Source organism: Fulmarus glacialis, unplaced genomic scaffold, assembly GCF_000690835.1.
Source record: "Fulmarus glacialis isolate BGI_N327 unplaced genomic scaffold, ASM69083v1 scaffold24276, whole genome shotgun sequence".
Classification (NCBI taxonomy): Eukaryota; Metazoa; Chordata; class Aves; order Procellariiformes; family Procellariidae; genus Fulmarus; species Fulmarus glacialis.
The window spans coordinates 16,799-38,999 of NW_009217836.1; the positions used below are offsets into that span (position 1 = coordinate 16,799).

Sequence of the window (22,201 nt, forward strand, 5' to 3'; positions counted from 1 at the left end):
AAAAAATAACAGGATCAGGCCGTTAGAGTCTGCCAGTCATCAGATATTATGAGCTTTCTTCATTACAAAGCAAAATTAGTCCTGAAAAAACCTAATAAACAGAAAATCTCCACAAACTATCTCTTCTTTCTGTTCAGCGTGCTTGAGTAATTTCTAAATACACAAAGCCCTGGAACCCAAAAGGACACTGTAAAAAACCAAACTAACTGAAACCGTAGTTCTTGCCAGAGTCACTGCTCTGCAAATATTCAAAGTGGCTCATTACCAATAGGGAAGCTGTTGTTGTATGCTTGGACTATTTGTCAGCCTAGGTGAATACAGAAAATGGGATAAAGAGGTTTAATTAAGCTACTAAGAAGGGATATAGTCGAAGACCAGTAGTTGCATTCAGTTCAGATTTAGGGGAAGCAATGACACAAAGTCTGGTGTTGACTGAACTGGTAAGAATTGGCTGAGCTCCACTGAACTTGTGTTCTACCATCAGAAAATCTGGCCTCTATAGTTCCAATGTAGACAGGTAGTCTGTCTCAGTCCTCCTCATCATTAGAAAACTCACACACATCCCAAAAGAGACACTAATTCAGGTTCTCCTGAATCAGATATGATTCAGACATTCTCAGGTATGACACAGTTGTCTAATTATAATCCACAGGCTCAAGTTGCAAAAAACAGGACTTCATGACTGGGGAGGGAGGCAGGAATTTATTCCCATGTCCCTCACACCTTCCTCTAAAGTAAATTTTCTTTAACAGCCAATCTTACATGACATCGTTCTGAGTATATGAAAGGGGACAAAAGGCTGATAGTCCTCTATAGGTCCTGCTAGCACTGGAGGAAGTTTTTTTGGTGTTCCCATGCCTTGTGTGGGAGATGCAGCAGAGCTCAAGTCACCCCATTTACCCTGTCCTCAGAGGAAATATTTACATTTTTATTGAACTGGAGGGCCAGGGGTCTTCAGTTTTACAAACTCAGTCTTACAACTAAGATTAGTGAATTTCTCCAACACTTGTCCTAGAAAAATAAAACCAGATTCCTTTTTCAAAAGTAGTGAAAAGATTAAGATACTAATGTATCTTAGAAGGAAAGAGTTAGGTGCATAATATCAAAATATTTGAGCTCTGCTAGTGCTGGGTTTTGAGCATTTTATACTGCACTAGCCACACAATACAATGTGGTTGTGCAATGGTATGTTACAAAAAATATCTTAAGCATTTAGTAAATTTGGCATGATTTTGATACTCTTTGGTTAAAATGCAAACACACGGGGATTTAAGATTCAAAATCAAAGCTATCGGGATTCTAAGAATAATTCAGAGTCCCTCTCCTTCAGGCACTGAGAAAAGACTGAGATTGTGATTGAAAAGATAAAAATATCCCATTTCTTCACTTGGGTCCTCAGAGTCTTTTCTTGTTCAGATCTGTCTTCTCTTACAGCATTTTTGTGGCCAATGTCAATAATGAATACTGGAGTCCAGGGGTTTTCCAAGCTTTGGTGCCAAGAAGTGAGCACAAGTGATCAGCAACAATCTCTTGAAAGCATAGTTGTAGATGACTTTATATATATGTACACACATATATAGATCAAAACACAGGAAAAAACATAATGAGTTGAGCAGAGCTCATCAGTGTCTTATTTGTTGTCATGTGTTTCTCCCCCTCTATTTTCAGTAGTCCGGGGCACCATCGCAGCTGGGGATAAGCAGGTGCAGAGAACAATTATCCTATTTCCAGAGCTAATTGTGGGCTTCAATTAGGAAGTCAACTTACTGGGGTAAAGAAACTCATCACCGTCGATTCTTAGGGGAGGAATGAGATCTTTTCATGTGTCCCACCATGACTAATCTATTTATTTATTTATAATAAAGCATCGATGGTCGGTGTAATTCTCTTATCAGCACAATGCTGGATATACAGAGGCCATACAGAGGGAGACATCAATACAAGCCAGTGGGATGCAGATAAACAAGCTTCTTTATAGTGGCAGTCTTATGGTTGCATTTGTAAAAGATTTATTGGTATCTGCACCAGAACTGAATTCCTCTCCCTGCAAAAATCCAAAATCCTGCTGGCGGGCTTTCAAGAGAATTTTCCAATGCAAAATAAATAAATAAATACTCAGGCAAAAATATCTTACATGAAAAAATTTAGCTGAGCTCCATTGTTTCAAACGGCCTGCTCAAACTGAGGTGCTTTACCTTTTAATATCTATCTATTTATGCTTGCATGCAGGGAGCCTACCAACTAATTGGAATCATATTTGTAAGTCTACTGACTGTTATCTACTACATTGTAAATTCCAACATTTTGCAGTTCTCAAGCTGCCATGCGGAGCAAGTTAGAAATAAATCCTTCATTTAATATTATCCATGTTTTCCAACAGTTTTATTTCTTTGAAGTGTCTTTAACTTCTATATATAGAAAATTAAAAAAAAATCCCAATCTAAATCCCCAAACAAAACAAACTCCCCTGTGCCAGCAAAATTGCACATTTAAGGGGAGGGGGGAGATATCTGGGCTACAAAGCTATTTTTGTTCCAGCTACATCAGCTTTATCTAGTTTAATGTTTGTTCTGTGACTATTTGAAATTCAATTTCAGGTAGTTCTGTATCATATCGGCATAGGATGTATCATTAACTCTAAGAGGATGTTTTCCATTGGCATCTGCTATTTGCACCAAATGTCAAGGCTTGACATTTGCTATCTTTATCTGGTTTTGGTGTATCACTCATACTGAGATTTTGTTTCTTCTTATCTGATATTGATTTCAACTGAGACCAGCTGTGTGGCTAAAAAAATCAACAGGCAAGTATCTGGCATTTAGTTCTTCACCGGTAGAAGAAAAGAAACAACCCAATGACAAAAAAAGTAGAGAGATACTTTTCAATTAGGATGCTTGCCTGTATCCTCATATTATCCATCTCTTAGCACTTCTGTTGATGTAGCATTTCTGATTGATTCCCTTGGGGAAGCTTCCATGGAAATCCTTGCCTCTCAGATGAAATATTCCTTTTTGCTCTCATCCACTGCTTCCTGGAGAGCAGGGTCATTTTTCAAAGCGGCATCTGCGCTTTCGGCAAACTCAGTTCCTTTTGCCTCGTTGGTGTGGTAGGTGCCCTTATGCCTGTACATGTACCGGACCATCACCACCAGCAGGCAAATGAGGACAAATACCACTGCAGCAATCACACCTAGAGGAAAGAGAGCAGTTAAATGTATTGTCGGTAATAAAATACAAGCAGTATCTCACAGCCAGGTACCACAACTTGAATTACTTGATAGGGAAAATTCCATGTGTTATAAGATGTTCGCATGTTGCAGCGGCGAGGGTCAGAACAGAGTCTGATGCTGCAAAAAACAAGATGGGATATAGATATTGCAGTCAAAGTCTCACTAGCTTTCTTTCAAATCAATGGCTTGATTTTGTTGAACTCCTTGGAGCTAAAGGTTCATTACAAAATGAGGAGAAATAAGAAAACATAAAGGAAAACCGGTAAGTTTCTTTCATCCTTCTGGTAACATATACCCAGGGGAGTTTGCAGGCAACCCAGCCGTGCCTCCATGAGCGTACTCAATTTCAGGAGTACAGGGCACTGAGTATTTCTTAGGAGACATTCAACAAATAGCAGGAGCCATGCGACTCCAGTACTGCCCTGGATTTGCAAGCTGCCATTTCATGCTGTGCTCTAATTAAGAAAGTCTGATTGTAATGAATGTGGAAATGACACCTGGGAGGAGGAAGGGATTCTGGGTAGATCTTTTCTGTCTCCTGGACTAAGGCTAATTTACTAGCAATGTGTTGACTGGAAAAAAATTTCCATAGGTAACCCAAATGTGCATAGGACTAAACGGTGAATGAAAGCACTCCTAGTGAAGGAAAGTAAATTCAAGTTCCAGGGGTGGTTGTGTAGAGAACACTGTGTCCTTGCTTGCCAGAGCCCTTTCTTTTTTCTCTTTTTCTATCGTGAAAGGTAGAAGTCCATAAAAGAGAGACGAGTCCATTGTTAAAAAAATTACAAGCTGTATCCCCCTCCCTCCAGATAAAATTGTTCACTTAAGAATCCTGAAAATAAATGAAGTATTTTCATGTTTATTCAACTTGTGTGATTTTTATTTTTTTAACACTTTTTGAATACAACTGGGATATACTTATAAACTCTTTAGCTGTGATTCTGTACAAGGAGATGATACTGAGCTGATTCTACATCCACGTGACTCCAGGAGTCAACGAAACATTACAGAAATACACAATAAAAAGCACCAGAACAGGACATTCCTAGGAAAATCCCATATGTGGAGTATGAAGCTGCTGTGAGGATACAATAGGTAGGAATTCATCTGACTCATTGTAGGCATCTACAGTTCAGGAGGCTCCACCTGAGTTACTTCCCTTGGGCTTCCTCTACCATCAGTGGACGGTGTGTGTGTGGGGGATGATTCCTCTTCTAGAACTGAATTTCTATGTTTGGTCAGATGAATTGCTCCCTGGAAGTGCCTACTATTCTGCAGAGACAATGAGGGGTATGTAGACAGTATCCCTCTTCTGTCCCCTGTGTTCAAGATATGTGCCAGGAGCGGGTATTTCCAAAGCTTTAGATTTATCAGCATTAGCAAACTGAGTGGGGATACCCTATTGGCATGAAAACAGGGGAATGGACAGAACATCAGCAGGGTAAATAAAAATGGTAACTCTGTCTTAAAAAATATGCCTGTAATGTTATCCTCCAGATTTTATGGTGCCTAGTTCTGAAAAGTGAAGTTACTGCTAGCAGAAATGAAATTGCTTATACAAAGAACTTTAGGTTTACAATAATATCATAGTTGCAGTGGGGGCTTCATCAATTTTTAGGACCTCACTGGCATCCCTTGACACAAGAGGCTTTAATAGGCTTTGGATGTAGCACAATATTAATAAGCCTAAGGGACTAAGTACAAATCAATTTACCTGCTACTTGTTCATAGAAAGCTGAAATTAAAGTTACGGGAGATGGGACCTGAGGGAAATATAGCAGAACCTCACCAATTTGCACTAATGATTGGTATACCCCCTAGTGAATGACTGAAATTAGTGCGTTAGCATGGAAATGAACAAACACAATAAAAATAAAAAGACAGGTTCTCTCCGTGAACATAGCTTTGCTCATTTATTCTGACAACTCTTTTTAAATGCATGAGAGCGCTTTAATGGAACACCAGGAAATGCACTGTGGTATATTCTGTAAAAATAAAGGGTTAGCTGGTATGAGCTACCATGGCTCAAATCAAAGGTGCTACACCAGTTTTGTATTAAATGACAGTCTTGGCCCAGTGAATAATGAAGAGTATCAGAGGTTGACTTTGCTGCTGGACTCTTAGGTATTTTATCCTAAAATGAGGAATGGATAGGGGTGGTACTGCTCACTATATGGTTTATGCTCATTATCTCATCTCATTATCTTGCCAATAGCCCCTCTGGGAGCAGATTCCCACTGGCCTAATTAACTCTAATTGTGCTGCTCCTGTTGTCTTGTCAGCAAAGTAGGGGTTTTGCAAAACGCAAGAAATCAACAAACCCGCTGTTTTAATTCCAATGGTGCTGCTTAGTACTGGTCTGCTACTTACCTCCAATAACAGCCACATCTGCTCCAGCTGTGGGGCTCTCAATGTCTCCATCTATAAATAGATTATAACATACAAAAGTTAATTAAAGAAAAAGGAATTGGATCATATGTAACAGAAGCGACTGTACTGGTGGTGCTGTATTTTTTTAACCTCTGAAACTCAGAACTTAAACAAGATCTCTCGTTAGCAAAAGACATTTATGAAATTAGAATTAGCTGTACTGTTACAGTTTTCTGTCACCATAACACTGGAAAATAAATAGCTAGCACATTATGCAAACTATCATGGCCCTCAGGGAAACACCTACTGTTTATTATGAGCACTTACCTGTAACATCCTCCAGTGAATGATTAAATTAAGAGTGTTCAGGTACTGTGATTACTCTCAGAAAGGTAGTGTCAGGGAAAAAATGTTGGTGCCTGTTTATTTTCCCATTTATGGCTCTTCAGAGTATGGTCTGGATCTTGATTTGATGCAAATTAATCTGGTTCTATTGATTTCAATTAGTATTTATTTATCTGCAATATCCTGTTTTTAATCTTGGCATTTATTTTATTTTAAACCTACATTTGGAATCAAGGCAAGCCTGTTATGTGTGTGGTATAAAACACAGTCCTCACTTAGAGTAAATCTGAATTCAGTGCTGATAAATCAAATTATGTTCTTTACTGGATTATAACTTATAAAAAAAAAAAAGATAACTTTGCAATTTAAATGCAAAAGAGAAGTACCTGACCATGTCCTTTTAAGAAGTAAGAAATTGGTCTGAAAAGTTGTAAGCTGCTGAAAGAACAGTTAGAATCTGAATTACATTTTGATATTAATTATAGCACTTACTAAAAATATCCAAAACAACTAATGAATAGCCAAAGAGTTTTAAAGGGGAGAGGAAAAAAAAATTCCTAAAAAACAGTGAGGATTTTTCTCTCCTTGTTATCTGATGTTAAGTGAAAGTAAATTCATATAGACAAGCATTTCTTCATTTCTTCTTGTTTTCTGCTCCTTATTTCATGCCATTGGTATCAGCCCACTTAGTCCTGAATTATGTGGATGTCTGAGAAGGTGATGAACTCCTGGAGTTTTTCAATGCTATGTTTATGACAGGACACTCCTTTCTTTGTTTATTATTGTACTATTTATATAATTCTAAACAATACTGGTTTCTGAACAAGGCAAATAACTTTATGTGAGGTCTTTTTTTATCTCCTTTTGGTAAATACAGTGGATAGAAAAGTTCTCTGGAGAAGGTAAAAACGCTAATTCCAAACCACTCTATAAATTCAACATTGGCACTATGGCTGATATCTGGCTCTCCTTTTGCTAAATCTGTGATAGATGATGCAAGAAAAAGACACTATCAGCAGCTTTCTCCTTACTCATGTCCGGTCTCTTATATCAAATTGCAATAAACTGAGGAGAGCTGAGATTCACAGGATCCCCTTCTTCCCAAACATGGGAGATGCTTTTTCTGGAAAGTAGGAGTCCTCTCCTCTCCCCCAGAGATCCTTCCCACATTTTCATCCAGCTATACACTGATGGAAAGATTGAGCACGCCTTGTGTAATTTAAAAACCCTATGTCTACGTCCATTCAAAACCCACGTGCCTCAGAAGAGATTAATTGCTTCAAGGTCAAACTGTTCTGTATTTCTTTATACACCAAATATATGCTGCGTGCCAAAAAAGCAGGCTCTTCTACAGCAATCAAATACTTGAAGGTGTGAATTCTAAAGTGCTTCCCTAGCCACACAGCTTGCTTCCAAACATTAATTCCAGATCAAATCATTATCCCTTTAATTATAAAAAGGTATGCGAGTAACTCTCTGCTCTTTCCTGTCGTTCCCAGGTGCCTCTCAGATTCAGATAACAAGCAGGTGCCTTATCTCTAGTACTTGCCACCAAAGTGCTTTTTGATAATGGATTACAGTATCATCACTTTGCAGAAAAGTTTTCATTTCCATACTGTACTTTCAGAAGAATGCTGGACCCATCTTGAGCTATCGTGTAGTCGGCGCTGATCTGTTAAGCTGATGATGCTGTGCCATTCAGCAACCAGCTAACACCGTGATGTGGCTTCACTCACCACAGTTCCCATTTTACTGCAGGCACGAGAGTCTGACTTCTCCTTTGTGCGTCAATTTTCGACCACAGAAAGTGCTTGCTGTCCTCCCAGATGGCACTTGTTGGTTTTTGCTGCATCAGCCGGAGTGCCAGGACACTGCAGCTACCACCAGCAGCCACAAGTTTCCAGGGTCTGCTCCCCCGATCAGTTCTGGAGCAAGGATGATGGAGGGGAGAGAGCAACCCTCAATGCCTGTCTCACAGTCCCTGAAATTTCACTTTGTCTAAAAATAGCTATGTGATTCGTGGCAATATCACAATATTGCTAGGCAGGGGGGGAAGGTATCAGTGTCATTCAAGATTCAAGCAGTACCACCCTTCACGAAACATGACTCAGGAAAATGCAAGGCATGTGCTCATGAAATGAGGCCGTCTTCCCAGAGCAGGGGTGAGACAACAGCCACTATCCAGATGGGAATCCATGCTGGCCAGGAACCTCAGCATGTTCTCTTTAACTTCAGCTCAGTCTATGTGAGAAATACACTGCATTACTGTAGGACTGAATCTTTACTTTCTGAGGCAGAAAAGATATCCGATGTACTGGAGGGCTTTTTAGCTGAGCAATGGCTGTAGGCTTTGGCCTTCTTGTACCTTCTTTATTTTGCTCTTCTTCGCGTGCAGAGCACTCAGAGGTTTGTGTTTCAGTAACTGCTGTTGCACCTGTTTTGGTTATTTTTCGTTGTTTCAAGGACATCTTTTGTGTTATCTGCTGCTAAATTGTCCTTGCAAAACTTCCTCTCACTGTTATACTGGCCCTTGTCCATAGCTACAATCTGGTCCCGAAAGTGTTTAGACAGTGTTGTTATTTAGTGCCATTGGTTACCATGACATGCAGAAATCAGAAGATTATGGGAAAAATTGTTTTTCATAAAATCTCTGGCCGTCAGAATGAGTTGGCTAAATCAAGAATAGAACATACAAATCAAATTGCCTGTTGTTAGAAAGTGTGTTTCTAAAAGCCAGAATGAAGGGAAAGAAATGCTTTTGTGCCATGAGCTGAAATTCATCAAATTCCTGTTCTGCCCATAAACTTACAGATAAAGAATTTTGCAATTGAACGACAATTGGTACCCCTCTCATCCTCATCAATCAAATCATGCTGAGAAGGCAGCAGCCTCTGAAAGCCCCAGGAATATTCCTGACTTAAATACTGCAAGCAGATCTCTGGCTTTGTGCTTCAAAGTGAAAAGCCAGTACAACTAGCTTTTATGTTAATGTAACCAGTGGTGAGTTTTCCCTGCTAAATTTGTCAGTAAGTTTGTTAAGCCATCTCTTCCAGGTGTGATTTTCCAATAAAACTTGACTTTTATTAATTTTGATAGGTTTTTTCTAGTTTAAACTGATCCCATTCCATTTTGGCTGAGAAGCACTTGTTTGAAAGAGGCAGGTCCAGCAGTGAAAATGTTTGTTTGAGGTTCAGCATTCTCCTTGTTCTGCTGTGCAATTTTCCTGGCAGTTGCAATGGTTTCTTTTGTTCTTTAAATTACAAATCTGAACCACTAAAAGCCATAAGTCACTTTCTGCTTAAAAATTATGACACTGACTTTAAAATAATTTAATTTTTTTTTAAATTTGCTCTTTCTTTCATACCTGAGCTTCATTCAAATCTTACTTTCCAGTCCTTCTCTACAATACCCAAAACAAAATGTGCTTCGTAGATGAAAACTAAGGTTTTGGCATGATTCTGTGACACCAGGAAACAGGTCTTTAAGGAAAACAGAAAGTATAATGAGAATCCTGATAAAGATACAAGACTTAGCAGTGAGCTACTTTAGAAGCGTAACCATGTTAAGACATCCAAACTGACAAGCCATTCAACATACATGGTGATGGGAAGGGGCGTATTCGTTCCCAAAATACCTTCTCCCATCAAGCATAGAAAGCACAGATTTTAGATCCTGCTACTTGCAGAAAACAATACCTTAATGTGCTTCTGTGGCTACTGTCAGTGACACATGATAAACTTGCAGAGAGGTTCAAGCTTTCTGATTTTTCAGGCATCATTTTCGCCCGCTAAAGCAGTTTCCAGAAAAAAATCTGGTACTTGCACCCTTAGTGATTTTGCAGTCAGCACTGTAGTTAGCAATTTAAGTACCTACATGTTTGCTTGCCACAGATTTACACATGGAAAAGGCATGAAAGGAAAACTGTACCTGCAAAGGGATCCCCATTTGACATGTTTGATAGGAATGCATGGGAATCATCCTACAGGATAGATCTAATTTACTGGTGTGAACTACCAAACCTATGCTGTGTAATCCACAAGGGCAGTTTGATGGGATAACACAGACCTTACCCCAAACTTCTCAGTTTCCTAAAATAAAGCTCCAGACTAAAGCTGAACAAGTGCTTACTGCTAAGTAGTGTTGAATAAAGAAAGAAAAGCCCAAGATTACAGCTCATGTTGCCACGATTTCCTTGCAGCTGTGGGTGATACTGCTGGTTTGGAGTGGGTGAGTCAAGCTGAGTGAGTATACAGATATCTATGTGTGATAAGCAGCTTTTACAACACAGTTTTCAAAGCCACTCAACACCAGTCAGGCAGCAGTGCTCCTGCTCCTGCTCCTGCTCCTGCCTTTCAGGATTTTCCTACCCACAAGCTTGTGCTTTCGATTCTTAGCAACCTAAGCCATCCCTTATCATCATGATCCATTGCTGCCTGCTTGTGGTTACAATCTCAGGCAAAGCCTTGGCTGCTAAATTACACTCAAGTAGGTCTCTAAGTGCTTTCTTGGGCAACCATTTTCTCTCTTGGTGTGCCTGTTCATTGCATAAGAAGTGCTTGAAATTCATTCAATCCCTGTGAATGATGAGTGAATGATGAGCTGAGCTCCTTAGGGCAGTCGCTTCCTTCTTAGGGCTTTCCTGGGCGTGTAGACTAGGAAACGCACTGTAAGATTTCATCTTTCATCAGCTCACCTAACCACCTCATGAAGAACACTGCTGCTAGTGGGACTTTTCCAGGTGAGGAACAACCCAACCTTGTCTCGGTATATCCATGGATGTGCTTTGCAGAACCACCCCAAATATTAACCTTGTTATTGCAGCAAGCGGTGTGTAAGCAGTCTGTAGGCTGAAATGTGTCTTTAGAATTCAACTATTAAATGTCTAATGGTTTTCCCTTAAATATTAGTACTATCTATCTGTGGACTTCCAGTAAACAAGAGAGACATTCAAACTGAATAACATCCAGTTCATGATTCAGGCCAGACATAAATGTAATTCAGAGAAGGATATTGCCTCTTTATTGATTGTTCTTTCATACGTTCATACATTTAAGAGAGAGCTTTAAGTATAACTGGAGACTAATGAAATCAGTAAACTAGTTTACTCAGTAATACCAAGTCTAGTAAATTATTGTCTACTTTTTAGGTTGTATCAATTGACCTAACACAACATATTGTACAAATTTTGCCTTATTTTAAAAAAGTTGTAATTTTAAAGGAAGACTGCCTTTTTATGTAAAGAATTTAGGTGGGGCTTCAAAAACACTCATCACTGATCTAATTGCTTCCACTGAAGATGATAGTAAGGTATTTGACTGGATTCAGGAAAACATTATAAACTTCTGAAATTATTGAGGAATATACAGAGTCCACCAGGAAGCTTTTGCAATTGTTAAAAACCTTTACTATAATTTTTGCGATTTTTTATTTTTTAATTTTTTTTTTTAATATTATGTATATAAAAATGTATTTATTATAACTTTCACAGGGGCTCTTTTTGTTCTTTGTATGCTCTTCAGCAGTCATCATTCCTTTCAACTGTAAAAACAGGTCTTAATGTGTCCCTATTGTCATCACTGATGCAAGACTTTTCTTACCACACATTTAGTATGGGAGAACTAATGAAGTCTTAACATCTCCATTGTTTATGCAACTGTGGTATGTCCTCCTTGCCCTTTGGTTTATGTTTGTGCCTTGCCAACACATTGCATTCATGAGAAAATCATTAATCTATTAACCTCAGCATACCGATTTAATTTACAAGCTATAGTTAGAACTGGTTCACTGCAGCTGCACGTGTAAAAACGAGTTGAACCAACTCCTGAAAACTTCATCTTAAAAATATGTTAATTGCTCAAGCTGCTCTCTGGCCTGTGTTATGATATCAGATGCATCGCACTCAGGCCTTTCTGGATTAAAAAAAAAAGTCATTACCTATTTTAATATTTGCCAGTAAGTGTGCGGTGCCCTGCCAGAGCTGGCATCTCTTATCCCGAAGGGTCATCAGCCTGAACCCATCAATTTGACACATTCTGCTGAAAAAGCCATCACCAGCTCCTATTAGCTAATGAAACACATCAAGGCTGTTCTTTCAAAATTAAGGAACAGTTTCTCATCTGTCAATCTGGACAAGAGACAGAATAATTTGGCTTCCATTTATATACTAAATTATTATAAGGACAATAATGGTGACATATAACAACAACCACATGATCTTTTGGGTAAGTAAATGGACTGTGCTCCAAATGTAAGGTAAATCATGCAGATTAAAAATATCTACAAAATTTAAATGCACTGGGCCCAATCCTTTTGCTATCCTAGCTAGCAAGTACTTTGTCATTAATCCTGAGAAGACAAAATCCAGTCTCATTCAATTAAAATAAAGGTCTGTTCAAGACTTTTCACACTTTGTAATATAGTGAGGATAAAAGGGCATTATCAAATTAGTTTAATTAAATTAGGATTGCCACATAATTTTAGCAGTTCACATTTTATTCTGATATACAGTGTCAGCAAAATATTTTTGTACCATTCTAGAATGTTTTAAATTAAATAAGAGAAAATATGATTTCCAATGTTTGAGGAAGTAATGGCTTCACTCACACAGTTCTCCTTCTTTTGTGAAGCTGGATTGCACTTGGGTCTTGGGGAAAATCTGAGATGGAGAGATACACTAAAAGTCAGCTTGCCAAAAAGTAATCCTATGATAACCCTTAATTATAAAAGGGACAAGGAGAAAATGTTCATAAATTTGGGAAATTATTTTAGGTGAAAAATAATAAGGATCTTTTAAATCTGAACAGATATTCTATATTTTGAAATAAAAAAAAAAAGAAACAACAAATTAAAAAAAGAGAAGGAAATAGTGTTTTAAAGGGTTACATAATCTAAAAAACCACAGATTTTTTTAGTTAAATCAAACTTTTCTGTTCATCCCCCAAAAGAACCAAACACCCTCCCCCGCAAGTCCCCTTTCAGTTTGAACCACATACTCTTTTTTTTTTTTTATTTGCACTTACTAGAGACATACATCAAAGTACTTTAGCTCCTTAGCTCAGGATAGCTGAATACCAACCATCAATGCTGATGTCAATTAAGCAAAGTGTACCCAGTAAGAGCATTAAAATGGTCATCCCCCCCTTAGAAGTACTATAAACGTTACAACCTTAAAGCTTCCATACAGCACAGTACTTGAGAGAGTGCTTATTGTAGGCCTATGTCCCCTATGGTAACAGATATTTAATGTGTCCCGTGTATTCACACTGATGTATATATACAGTAAAAAATGGACAGAGAAATTCAGATGGATCTGTCTGCTGCTTATAGCATCAGGAAGGATGAGAAGGTGTCAGGGTCGGCAGAAGAAACCCAGTTAGAGAAGTTAGAGAAAGGAGCTGCCTCCACTAGCACTGGAGCTTCTTAGCAAGCAATGAAGCTCACAAAAGGATGTTGTAGAAATCTTGTCTTCAGAGATGGGATGTGGGAAGCCACCAAACTCCATCCAGTGGTGGTCTTGCTGCTCATGTACAGTGGCTGGTTTTTGCTGTGCTCCTATGGGTAAGCTGCGTGATATCACTGCAAAAAGCTCCTTACTTTTCCATGGATATATGTTAATGTAACCAGGCCATCATTTACATTTTTCCTCTACAACCATCAAAGTCGGCTCACGCTCCAAATGTACAACAGCTTGCCGGGGAAGATAAATTGACCTGGTATTGCTTCATTAAAGAAGGAGTGACAAATGGGGTATGAATCAATCTATAAGGTACAGTCCACGATCAGGATGTTTTCCCTCCTCCTGCCACCTCCCCCCTCTTCATCGGAATAGTGTACTCCTTTTGAGGGCTTTTTAATCGGGAAGGTTTTGAAAGAAACACTAAACATCCAGTGAACGTGCCAAATAATTTCTGCCTGACTTTCCTCCAAAGTCAACAATTTCAAGCTCTAGTCATTTTTGCCGAATCAAAATGGGAACAAAACAGCCGTTTGCTCCTTCGCTGAGATCAAAGCTGAATGGAAAGGAGTCGCGGGGTTAATTGATTAACCGTTGCAAATGTTGCAAATGATCATAGGTAATTAAAGGAGCTGACTATGGATATAGCGAAAGCCCATCTGACAACCTGTAACAGATACTTAACTTGTAATTCTTGAGAAACAGTGCGTGAAAGAAGCATACCTCGCTGACCTAAACTTTGCATATTAGAAACATAAGCATAAAAATTTGAGCCAGAACCTTTCAGTGGAAATTCAGAGGCCAAGACGTCTTGGAGGACATGATAGATAATTCCTTCCCAACCCCTTGAATAAATGGTTATACGATGCAGTAAGACAATTTAACTGCTAAACTCTTTGTAATTATTTACCAAGATGTGCGTTTAATTTGAACCTAACAGGTCTACCAGCCTCAGTCCTGACTCTCAGGCCTTTTAACCGTGTCATCAGAGGATAAGGTGATCTCTGTGTTTCTTAATGTTGCTGTGCTTGATTTTATGACCTTAATAACTTCTTAAGATTAGGTTTTAGTTTACATTTGAAACATACCCTTTTTATGGATGTGGCACTATTCAAGACAAACATCAGTTAAAATTAGTCCCAATAACTGACTGACTGACCTGTTTGTTAGTTTTGAAATATTTCCATCAAATACATTCAGCAGCATTTTTGCACTGATTTCCTCTGTTCCTGCTGTGTGCCTGACTGTCCCTGTAACCTTCACAAGTTTTGACTCCATTATTCAGCTCCAACTGTTTTTAAAGGAAGAGCAGGCAAAGATAGCACTTTGCCTCAATTTTCATGAAAACTGTAGGCCGGAGAGAAAAGGTAGACTAGAGTAGTCCAGCAGTGACGGAAAGGCAGTGAGGACTCAGCAATTTTAAGCTCTGTTTAGCAGCAGCCGGTTCTCCGGTCACCATGTGCTTTCCAGTCATCATGCACGTCAATCCAGTGGAGCTGCAAACAAGGTGCTTCCCCTCCCCATGGGGAGCTGCTGTGGGAGGGAACCAGTGTATGGTGGGGGTGGGATTTAGGGGGCAGAGACATAAATCCAAAAGGAAGAGTGGTTCAATGGTTCTGTTGCTGGCAGAAAACTTGTTTTAACGAACACCGACATGCAAGAAAAGAAACATGGCCATTATTCTATTAAGGCTGATAAATGTGTATTTCTTGTTTTGAGATGAAAAAGCTTGACCTTGTGCTTAAATTACAGGTGATATGATCAAATTACAGGTGATGTCATCTAGAAATCACCTGGAACCTGGCAAAAGCCTGTGGTTATGCAGAAAGATATTATCCTGACAATTCAAAGAATTTAGTGCCAGGTTACTATCCTTAGAAAAGTGTAATAATTTTCCCGACATGGGCAGGTTCCTTACTTTATGTCTCATTCCCACCACCGATATTTTGTAGCAAAGCAGTCTGACAGGTGACAATTCTTGGAAACAGGAGCTCTCTGTGCTCCGTCCCCTAGCTTATTTAATATGAATTGTATTGAGCTACATCCAGCTCATACACCAGTGCTTGCCTAAGGCACTGTCTACTAAGCATTGCAAGTGGAAATGTCAGGATGTTTAGCATATGCTCTTTAGGGACACAGAGATATTTCCGGGAGCACTGACGAGGTTAATATTATTAATGGAGATATCTGTAGTGGAAACAATCTTCCAAATGCTTTAAATATTGGGCATATTAAACAAAGAAAATAAAACATACTGAAACACCTTAGAAACTTGCAAGGCAAATAACAGCTCAGGGCAACGACATTTCTCATGTTCCAAGGATTCTGCAATGAATATGCAGATTTCTTTTGCATATCTGCTCCATTTAAAAAGACAAAGCCCATTTTATTATCTGAAAAGCATTTATGTAACAGTCCAAGCTGTCTGAATTGAGTTGAGCAATTTTAACAAAACTTCTTAACCATCTACCATTCATCTGGGCAATTCTAGACAGACTGTGCAATAATTGTTAAAAAGAAGAAAAAAAAAAGAAAAAAGTCTTGCTTGTCTATTATTTTTGGACAGTTGTCTGGCATTATTTGACAAATGGCATATTGAACACATTAACAGAGCTGAGCATGAAAAAAGCTTCACTGAAGCCATATACTGAATGTTTTTCAGCACGGGACTTATATTGTTGTAAGATTCATCAACAACTCATTACTAATGTTCCTCTCTCCTAATGAAACCTGAATGGTAAGTACCATGCGGGTGGAGAGCTAATAACCAGCCTGATGAGATGTTTGACTACTGGAAAGGAGTCTATGTGATCTAAACTGTCTCCACAGGTGCTGCAGAGAGGACACTAGTTGGCAGTTGGACAAGATGATCATTGTTGGTCCCTTCCAACTGGAACTATTCTATTCTATTCTATTCTATTCTATTCTACTCTATTCTATTCTGACATACCTTCTTGCAAGGAGATCTACTCAGCTTCAACAGAGGTGTGATGAATCCTGAGGGATGGGGTGGGAATTTCTCTTCCCATCAACCAAGTAGCAAATCTAGAAGACTAGCTTAGATTAGAAGCCTAGCTTTCTGGAGTCTATAATTAGGGAAAACAAATCCCAGCCATTACTGTTAGCATTGCTCAACCACGCCTTTCCAAAGCCTGTGCTGAGGGCTTAGTCCTAAGGTAGTTAGAGCCTTTTTTGCAGAGCTTTCAACATGCACTGGTCAGAAGGGCTAGATGTCTCCTACGGGTGCTTAAACAGTGTCCTACACTCTGCTTTTGCCTGTTAAGTTGCAGTCATGCTTATGCAAGCAACCATATCATGCCAAAATTTGATGCTATTACATTCCCAACTAGAAAAGAACTCCATTTAGTTTCGTCTCCTAATAAGGAGTCCTTTTTGTGTTACTGCTCACTTGAATGGCTCTCTGCAGACAAATGTTGTCTTTCATACAACTTGGAGAATGATAATAATTTCTGAGGCTTCTGTTTCTCTTTCAAATCTGGTTGAAACTGGTCAGTGGATCCAAAAGTTCTTGATGGGAAGTGACAGATGGATGAACAGATGATTAAGCAGACAGATAGACAGCAGGAACACATAAGACTCATTTCATTTGGAAACTGGTCTGAAAACAGAGGTAGCAGTGGGTAATTGGATAATATTCATATTTTTAAAAATGCCATTTTTCTGCAACCATTTCAAATCTTGTAGACCACGTCCTTAGTGGTTTTAACAGCAAAGGAAAAACCAAAGGGACACTGCCGAGATTTTTTTCAGCTCCTTTTTTGGTCAGAATGCTACAGTTTTATAGTCTGGACTATATTTTAAACCTTTAAAGCCAGATTCAGCTTGGACAGCCCTGCAATTTCAATGGAGGATTAATGGGTGTCATTAAGCAAAGAAACATGGTCTAGTACTTTTCAATAGCAACAATGCTTGCTATGGCACTTCTCTGATCAACACATTTTTGACTTACTGTAAAGCCTTTGGGCTGCTCCTTTCCTAAATGTATGAAATACACATGCAGAAAAGCTGAGAGTGAATTGTTGTGATTTGAGCTGGCTGCTACATTCCAACAGAAAAAGGCATTCTCGTTCCTAAATCTTTTCCTTTCAAGCTGATCCAGGAGAGCACCAGCCCACCAAAAGGAAAGAGTTGGGGGGTATTTACTTATTGGCAAACTGATCCAAGTCACCATGTGGTCTGCGTCGCGGTTAACCCGGCAGGCAGCTCACTCACTCCCCCCACAATGGGATGGGGGAGAGAATCGGAAGGGTAAAAGGGAGAAAACTCGTGGGTTGAGATAAAGACAGTTTAATAGGTAAAGCAAAAGTCGTGCACGCAAGCAAAGCAAAACAAGGAATTCATTCACTGCTTCCCATCGGCAGGCAGGGGTTCAGCAATCTCCAGGAAAGCAGGGCTCCGTCACATGTAACGGTTACTTGGGAAGACAAACGCCATCACTCCAAACGTCCCCCCCTTCCTTCTTCTTCCCCCAGCTTTATATGCTGAGCATGACGTCATATGGTATGGAATATCCCTTTGGTCAGTTGGGGTCAGCTGTCCCAGCTGTGTCCCCTCCCAACTCCTTGTGCACCCCCAGCCTACTCGCTGGAGGGGTGGGGTGAGGAGCAGAAAAGGCCTTGACTCTGTGTAAGCACTGCTCAGCAGTAACTAAAACATCCCTGTGTTATCAACACTGTTTTCAGCACAAATCGAAAACATAGCCCCATACTAGCTCCTGTGAAGAAAATTAACTTTATCCCAACCAAAACCAGCAGAGTCTGATTGTCGGTCGATCTGTTAACAGGAAGGGGTTTGCTACGTGCAGACATAGAAAACAAAAACCAGGAATGCTCTTTTGGGTGGGTGAAGTACATTATAAATCTACATTCATAAAAAACAGGTTCCCCAAAAGAGAAGCATAAGGAGAAAAGCAGCTGGATAAAGCTGGAGATTTCCTTGCTAGATTGGTCTGAACAGAACAGAAAACTCCAGATTTTCACAGCCAAATGACTCCTTTGAAATACAGTGGCTCTAGAAGGCCACAGAAGAAGTTGGGCTTGGTATTCCTGTTGGAATGCATTAAGAAGTAAGGGCCCACTCTCAGCTGTCAAAACAGGGGCCCTACGGCAGAGCTGTTGCTCAGTACATCCCTCCCTGCCTGGAAGGATGCTGCTCTTCTATAGCTGAATCAGCAACAATCACGCTCTGCAGCCAAGCAGCAGCAGCAGTCACTGTGGTCCCATTTACACTTGTATCAAAGCAGGGCACTGTTCCAACACACAAAATGAAATACCAAGTGTGCAAAAGCTCTCTCTGTTAAACTGCTTCTGCTCCCTTTGAAGTTGGTGGCAGATCTCCCACGCATTCTAACCACTCAGTTGGGCCAATGGTGAAAGCTTTTAAAAACTCTATTTTACGGATATTAGAAATATGATAGAACCAAGGATTTGTCATCAAAATCATCATATGTAGCCTCTGTCCATCCTCTCTGTTTTCCAGCTTCCCAATTTAATTCACCAGTTGATGCTGCCTAACAGGCTGCAAAAATCTGCCTTCTCAAGCAATCATGAGAGAGCCTGCAAATTTCTCAAAGCTCTTTCGTAACATACCCAAACTATTTACCATTGCCTCCAGAGAAGTCTGTTTTGGAACAGTATCATAAGGTCAAGTTATCCCACTGAAACACCTATTAGTATAAAGAGAATGAAAAAAAAAAAAAAAGAAAAATGAACAAACCGCAAACCAACAGCACTAGCACAGCCCTGGAAAATATGAAGTCATAAGTAGAGTTCAGCCAGAGCAGACTCCCATTAAACTTTGTTTAAGAGCCAAGTTCCACCCTGAGATATGTGTGAGCTGCAGTTTATTTCAGGGGGAGCTATGCTATACTTCATGTCAGGGCAAGGCTTGGACACAAGTATGTATCTGTTACAAGTCAGAAAGGACTAAAGCCCACATCCCTTTTGCATTTTTTGGTTCCGTCTGCATAGATGGAATAGAAAACTGAAGGAAGTGGGTAAAACAGCCCACACTTTTACAGGGCCTGTCTGTCAAATTTAATTCCTTCTTCCACAAGACCTAAATGCCTGTGTTTCTAAATTCACTAAGCTACTTTCATGAGACGTGATAGCCTTTCCCCGGGCCCCTGCCACCCCCACAAGAGTTAAACACAGAGGCAGAAGCTCTAAGGCTTGTCTTTCTAGCTTCTTTACTCTTGGGAGTCCCTTTAGGAGACAGTGAGCAAGAAGTGCTCCCTAGGATATGCACATGCTTTATATAGAAGGGACATACATGGCAGTCTGGCTTTGCTTCCTTAAAGTTTTCCACTGAACATTTTTGTCTGACAAGTAGGAGCTCAGCTGAATGAGGAGGGAAGAAGGAGTGGCAGAGACTTTCCCTATCCCGCCTGCATTCCCAGGCAGAGGCTAGGCATGATGGCACCCTTGTGCTGTGCGGAGTTGCATGGATAGCTTCAGGCAACAGCCTTTATCGTTGCTGGGGCTGGCTCCTGCTGCAGAGCTGGCTGTTAGAGGGGACAAAAGGATAAAGTCATGGCCACATGCATTTCTGTGTGTCTCCTGGAGGCACTGTGGTTACCTGGGGGAACAAAGCAGAGGAGTGCCTTGCTCCCTGACACGAGCTGTGCCTTCAGTTATGCTGAGCTCCCAAGGTTGAATTCCTTCAACTACAAGCTAAAAGAGCTCATTCAAGAAGAGGGAAGAGGGGGAGGTAAGGCTCAGTCCTGCCAAGTGCTGAGTCTGGGTATGAGCAGGAGGTTAAAGTATTTCATACGAGAAACTCCGGTAAATGCAAAAGCTTTTATACCCCAAGGCAACCCTTTAAACACTGAAATACTGACCGGCTCAAGAATTTCCCATGCCTTAGATCCCTAGATGGTTGCCCTGTGCTTTAACTCTCCATTAGGCATCTGGCTCTAATGGGGAAGACGGACCATCAGCTCCATGCTCACTACAGCACTTTCATAGGCAGAGTGAAAAAGCGTTTAAGTCCTGGTTAGGTAAGAACACCCAGAACCATCAGGATCAAACCTACACTGGCAATCACTTGTCATGGGTACTGTAGTAGATGGGAAGAGGTGGCAGTGTCCCTGGGAAAGAAAATTTCTTTTTCTTAATGCTGGTGTAACCTAACAGCCAGCTGGTGAGGGCCGAGGGAAACACACAGGCAGCTCCTGTAATGCCACAACATGGCTTCATTGTGCAATGGCAGTGAAACAAAGGATGGGAAAAATTGGTACCAAATCCCATTAGCTAGAAGATGGATTGGAAATATCCCAGCAAGGATGGGGAATGGGAGAGACAGATATGTGTGCCCTGGGAGTCTGGAGAGATGAGACGGCCCTCAGCCATAGCTGGCGTGCCATGGCTTTGCGCCTGTCAAGGGACTGATTTTGCATTTCTTGCTACATCTCCCCTCACCCAGGATTATGTTCAGCGTAGGGGAGAAGTATCCCCTTAGGGATATGGATGGTCATGCCCACAGACAGCAAGCTGTTACCTTAATGTGCCAAATAGCAGCAAACAAAATCAATTGCTAAGCTGGACACCCACATTTATCAGTAACTCCCTGGCAGACTTCCCTCAGCCACCCACAAGTCCTGGGCCTTGCTGTGTGCTGCAGGCAGCAGGGCACGACCAGGGAGGGTTGATCCCTCAGTGTTCGAGGGCCTCTTGTCAGGTGTGAGCTGTGAAAGAAATCACTTAGGTGGAAAATGGCATGTGCTAGATGTTCCAGTTTCCAAGCCTATTTTCCTCATTCAATGAGGAAAATACACCGCTCTCTTCTGGAATGAATCACAGACACAATCTTTAATCACAGGACATGTGCACCCCTGCCCTCAATGACTGCTGCGATTTCATATCTGACAGAAATAGGCACCCAGACCTGCAAAGGGAGTAGCTTGTATTTCCCCCTCTGGCCACCTCCAGCAGCTGCCAGACTCTGCCAGGTCCTGGAGCTGGGCTGCACCACACTTGAAAGGGAGGGAGATTTACCCGGTGATTCGGTACTCAGGTCACTTAAAAACAGCACAGTGGAAGCAGCGACGTGGAAGTCATGCTCCCATCTGCTCTGCTACTGGCCTCTGGAGAAAACAGGACACAGGATATGCTTCCTGCCTGGGGAAGGCTCGTAGCAGCCCGGGAGAAGGCATGACCTTTTCCTTAAAGGAAGCGCAAGTCATGAAGAGGAGTAGGGGGGGAAAGTCCAGGCTGCATTTTATCTGAAAAACAGTGTCATGCAGCCATACCTCCTCTTGCTTTCTCCCCCTGTGTTTAAAGCTGATACTTACCCATTTAGCAATGACATTTTTTAAAGAGTTTCATCCACCTCTGCCACCCCATTGTTGCTCCAGTCAGTCATGAACCTTCTGACATGAGTCAGAAGTTGAAATGAAAGGTTTCATTCATCGCAAGCAAAGGAAATCAGTGGAGGTAACCCAGAGGAGAAGGACTTGGCTCATGCTCTGTTTCCAGCTCACAAATGGTTATGTCCCCAGGATGCAGAGATTAAGCATCTCACACAGAACGTGGGAGGAGGAAGAAGAGTCTTTGTCTGAGATTCACAGATTTTGATGGATTCCAGAAGAGGAAATCTTTTACCGAGGAGCAGCAGCAAAGTTCAGAGAAATGCAAAAGCATTTATCTCCCCAGTCGCATTCCTGCGGGAGGGGTGATTTACTCCTCCTTGGTACAAGGAGTCCCTTATGGATCATTAATCCACAGGGAAAATGAGCTCAGGAGCCATAGACAACTTTTCTTAATGTGCAAGAACTTGCATCAGCA

General features: G+C 40.7%; 1 protein-coding gene across 1 annotated transcript in view; it reads right to left on the reverse strand.

Moving 5' to 3' along the window:
• Positions 1–2,477: 2,477 nt before the first annotated feature.
• GYPC (glycophorin C (Gerbich blood group)) overlaps positions 2,478–22,201 on the reverse strand; it is a 30,884-nt gene continuing 11,160 nt past the window's right edge. The window contains exons 2-3 of the mRNA XM_009579840.1: positions 5,600–5,650; positions 2,478–3,189 (exon numbers count right to left, since the gene is read on the reverse strand). Of these exons, the coding sequence (XP_009578135.1) occupies positions 2,993–3,189; positions 5,600–5,650 (248 nt within the window). The 3' untranslated portion in view covers positions 2,478–2,992. The remainder of the gene's footprint in view (positions 3,190–5,599; positions 5,651–22,201) is intronic.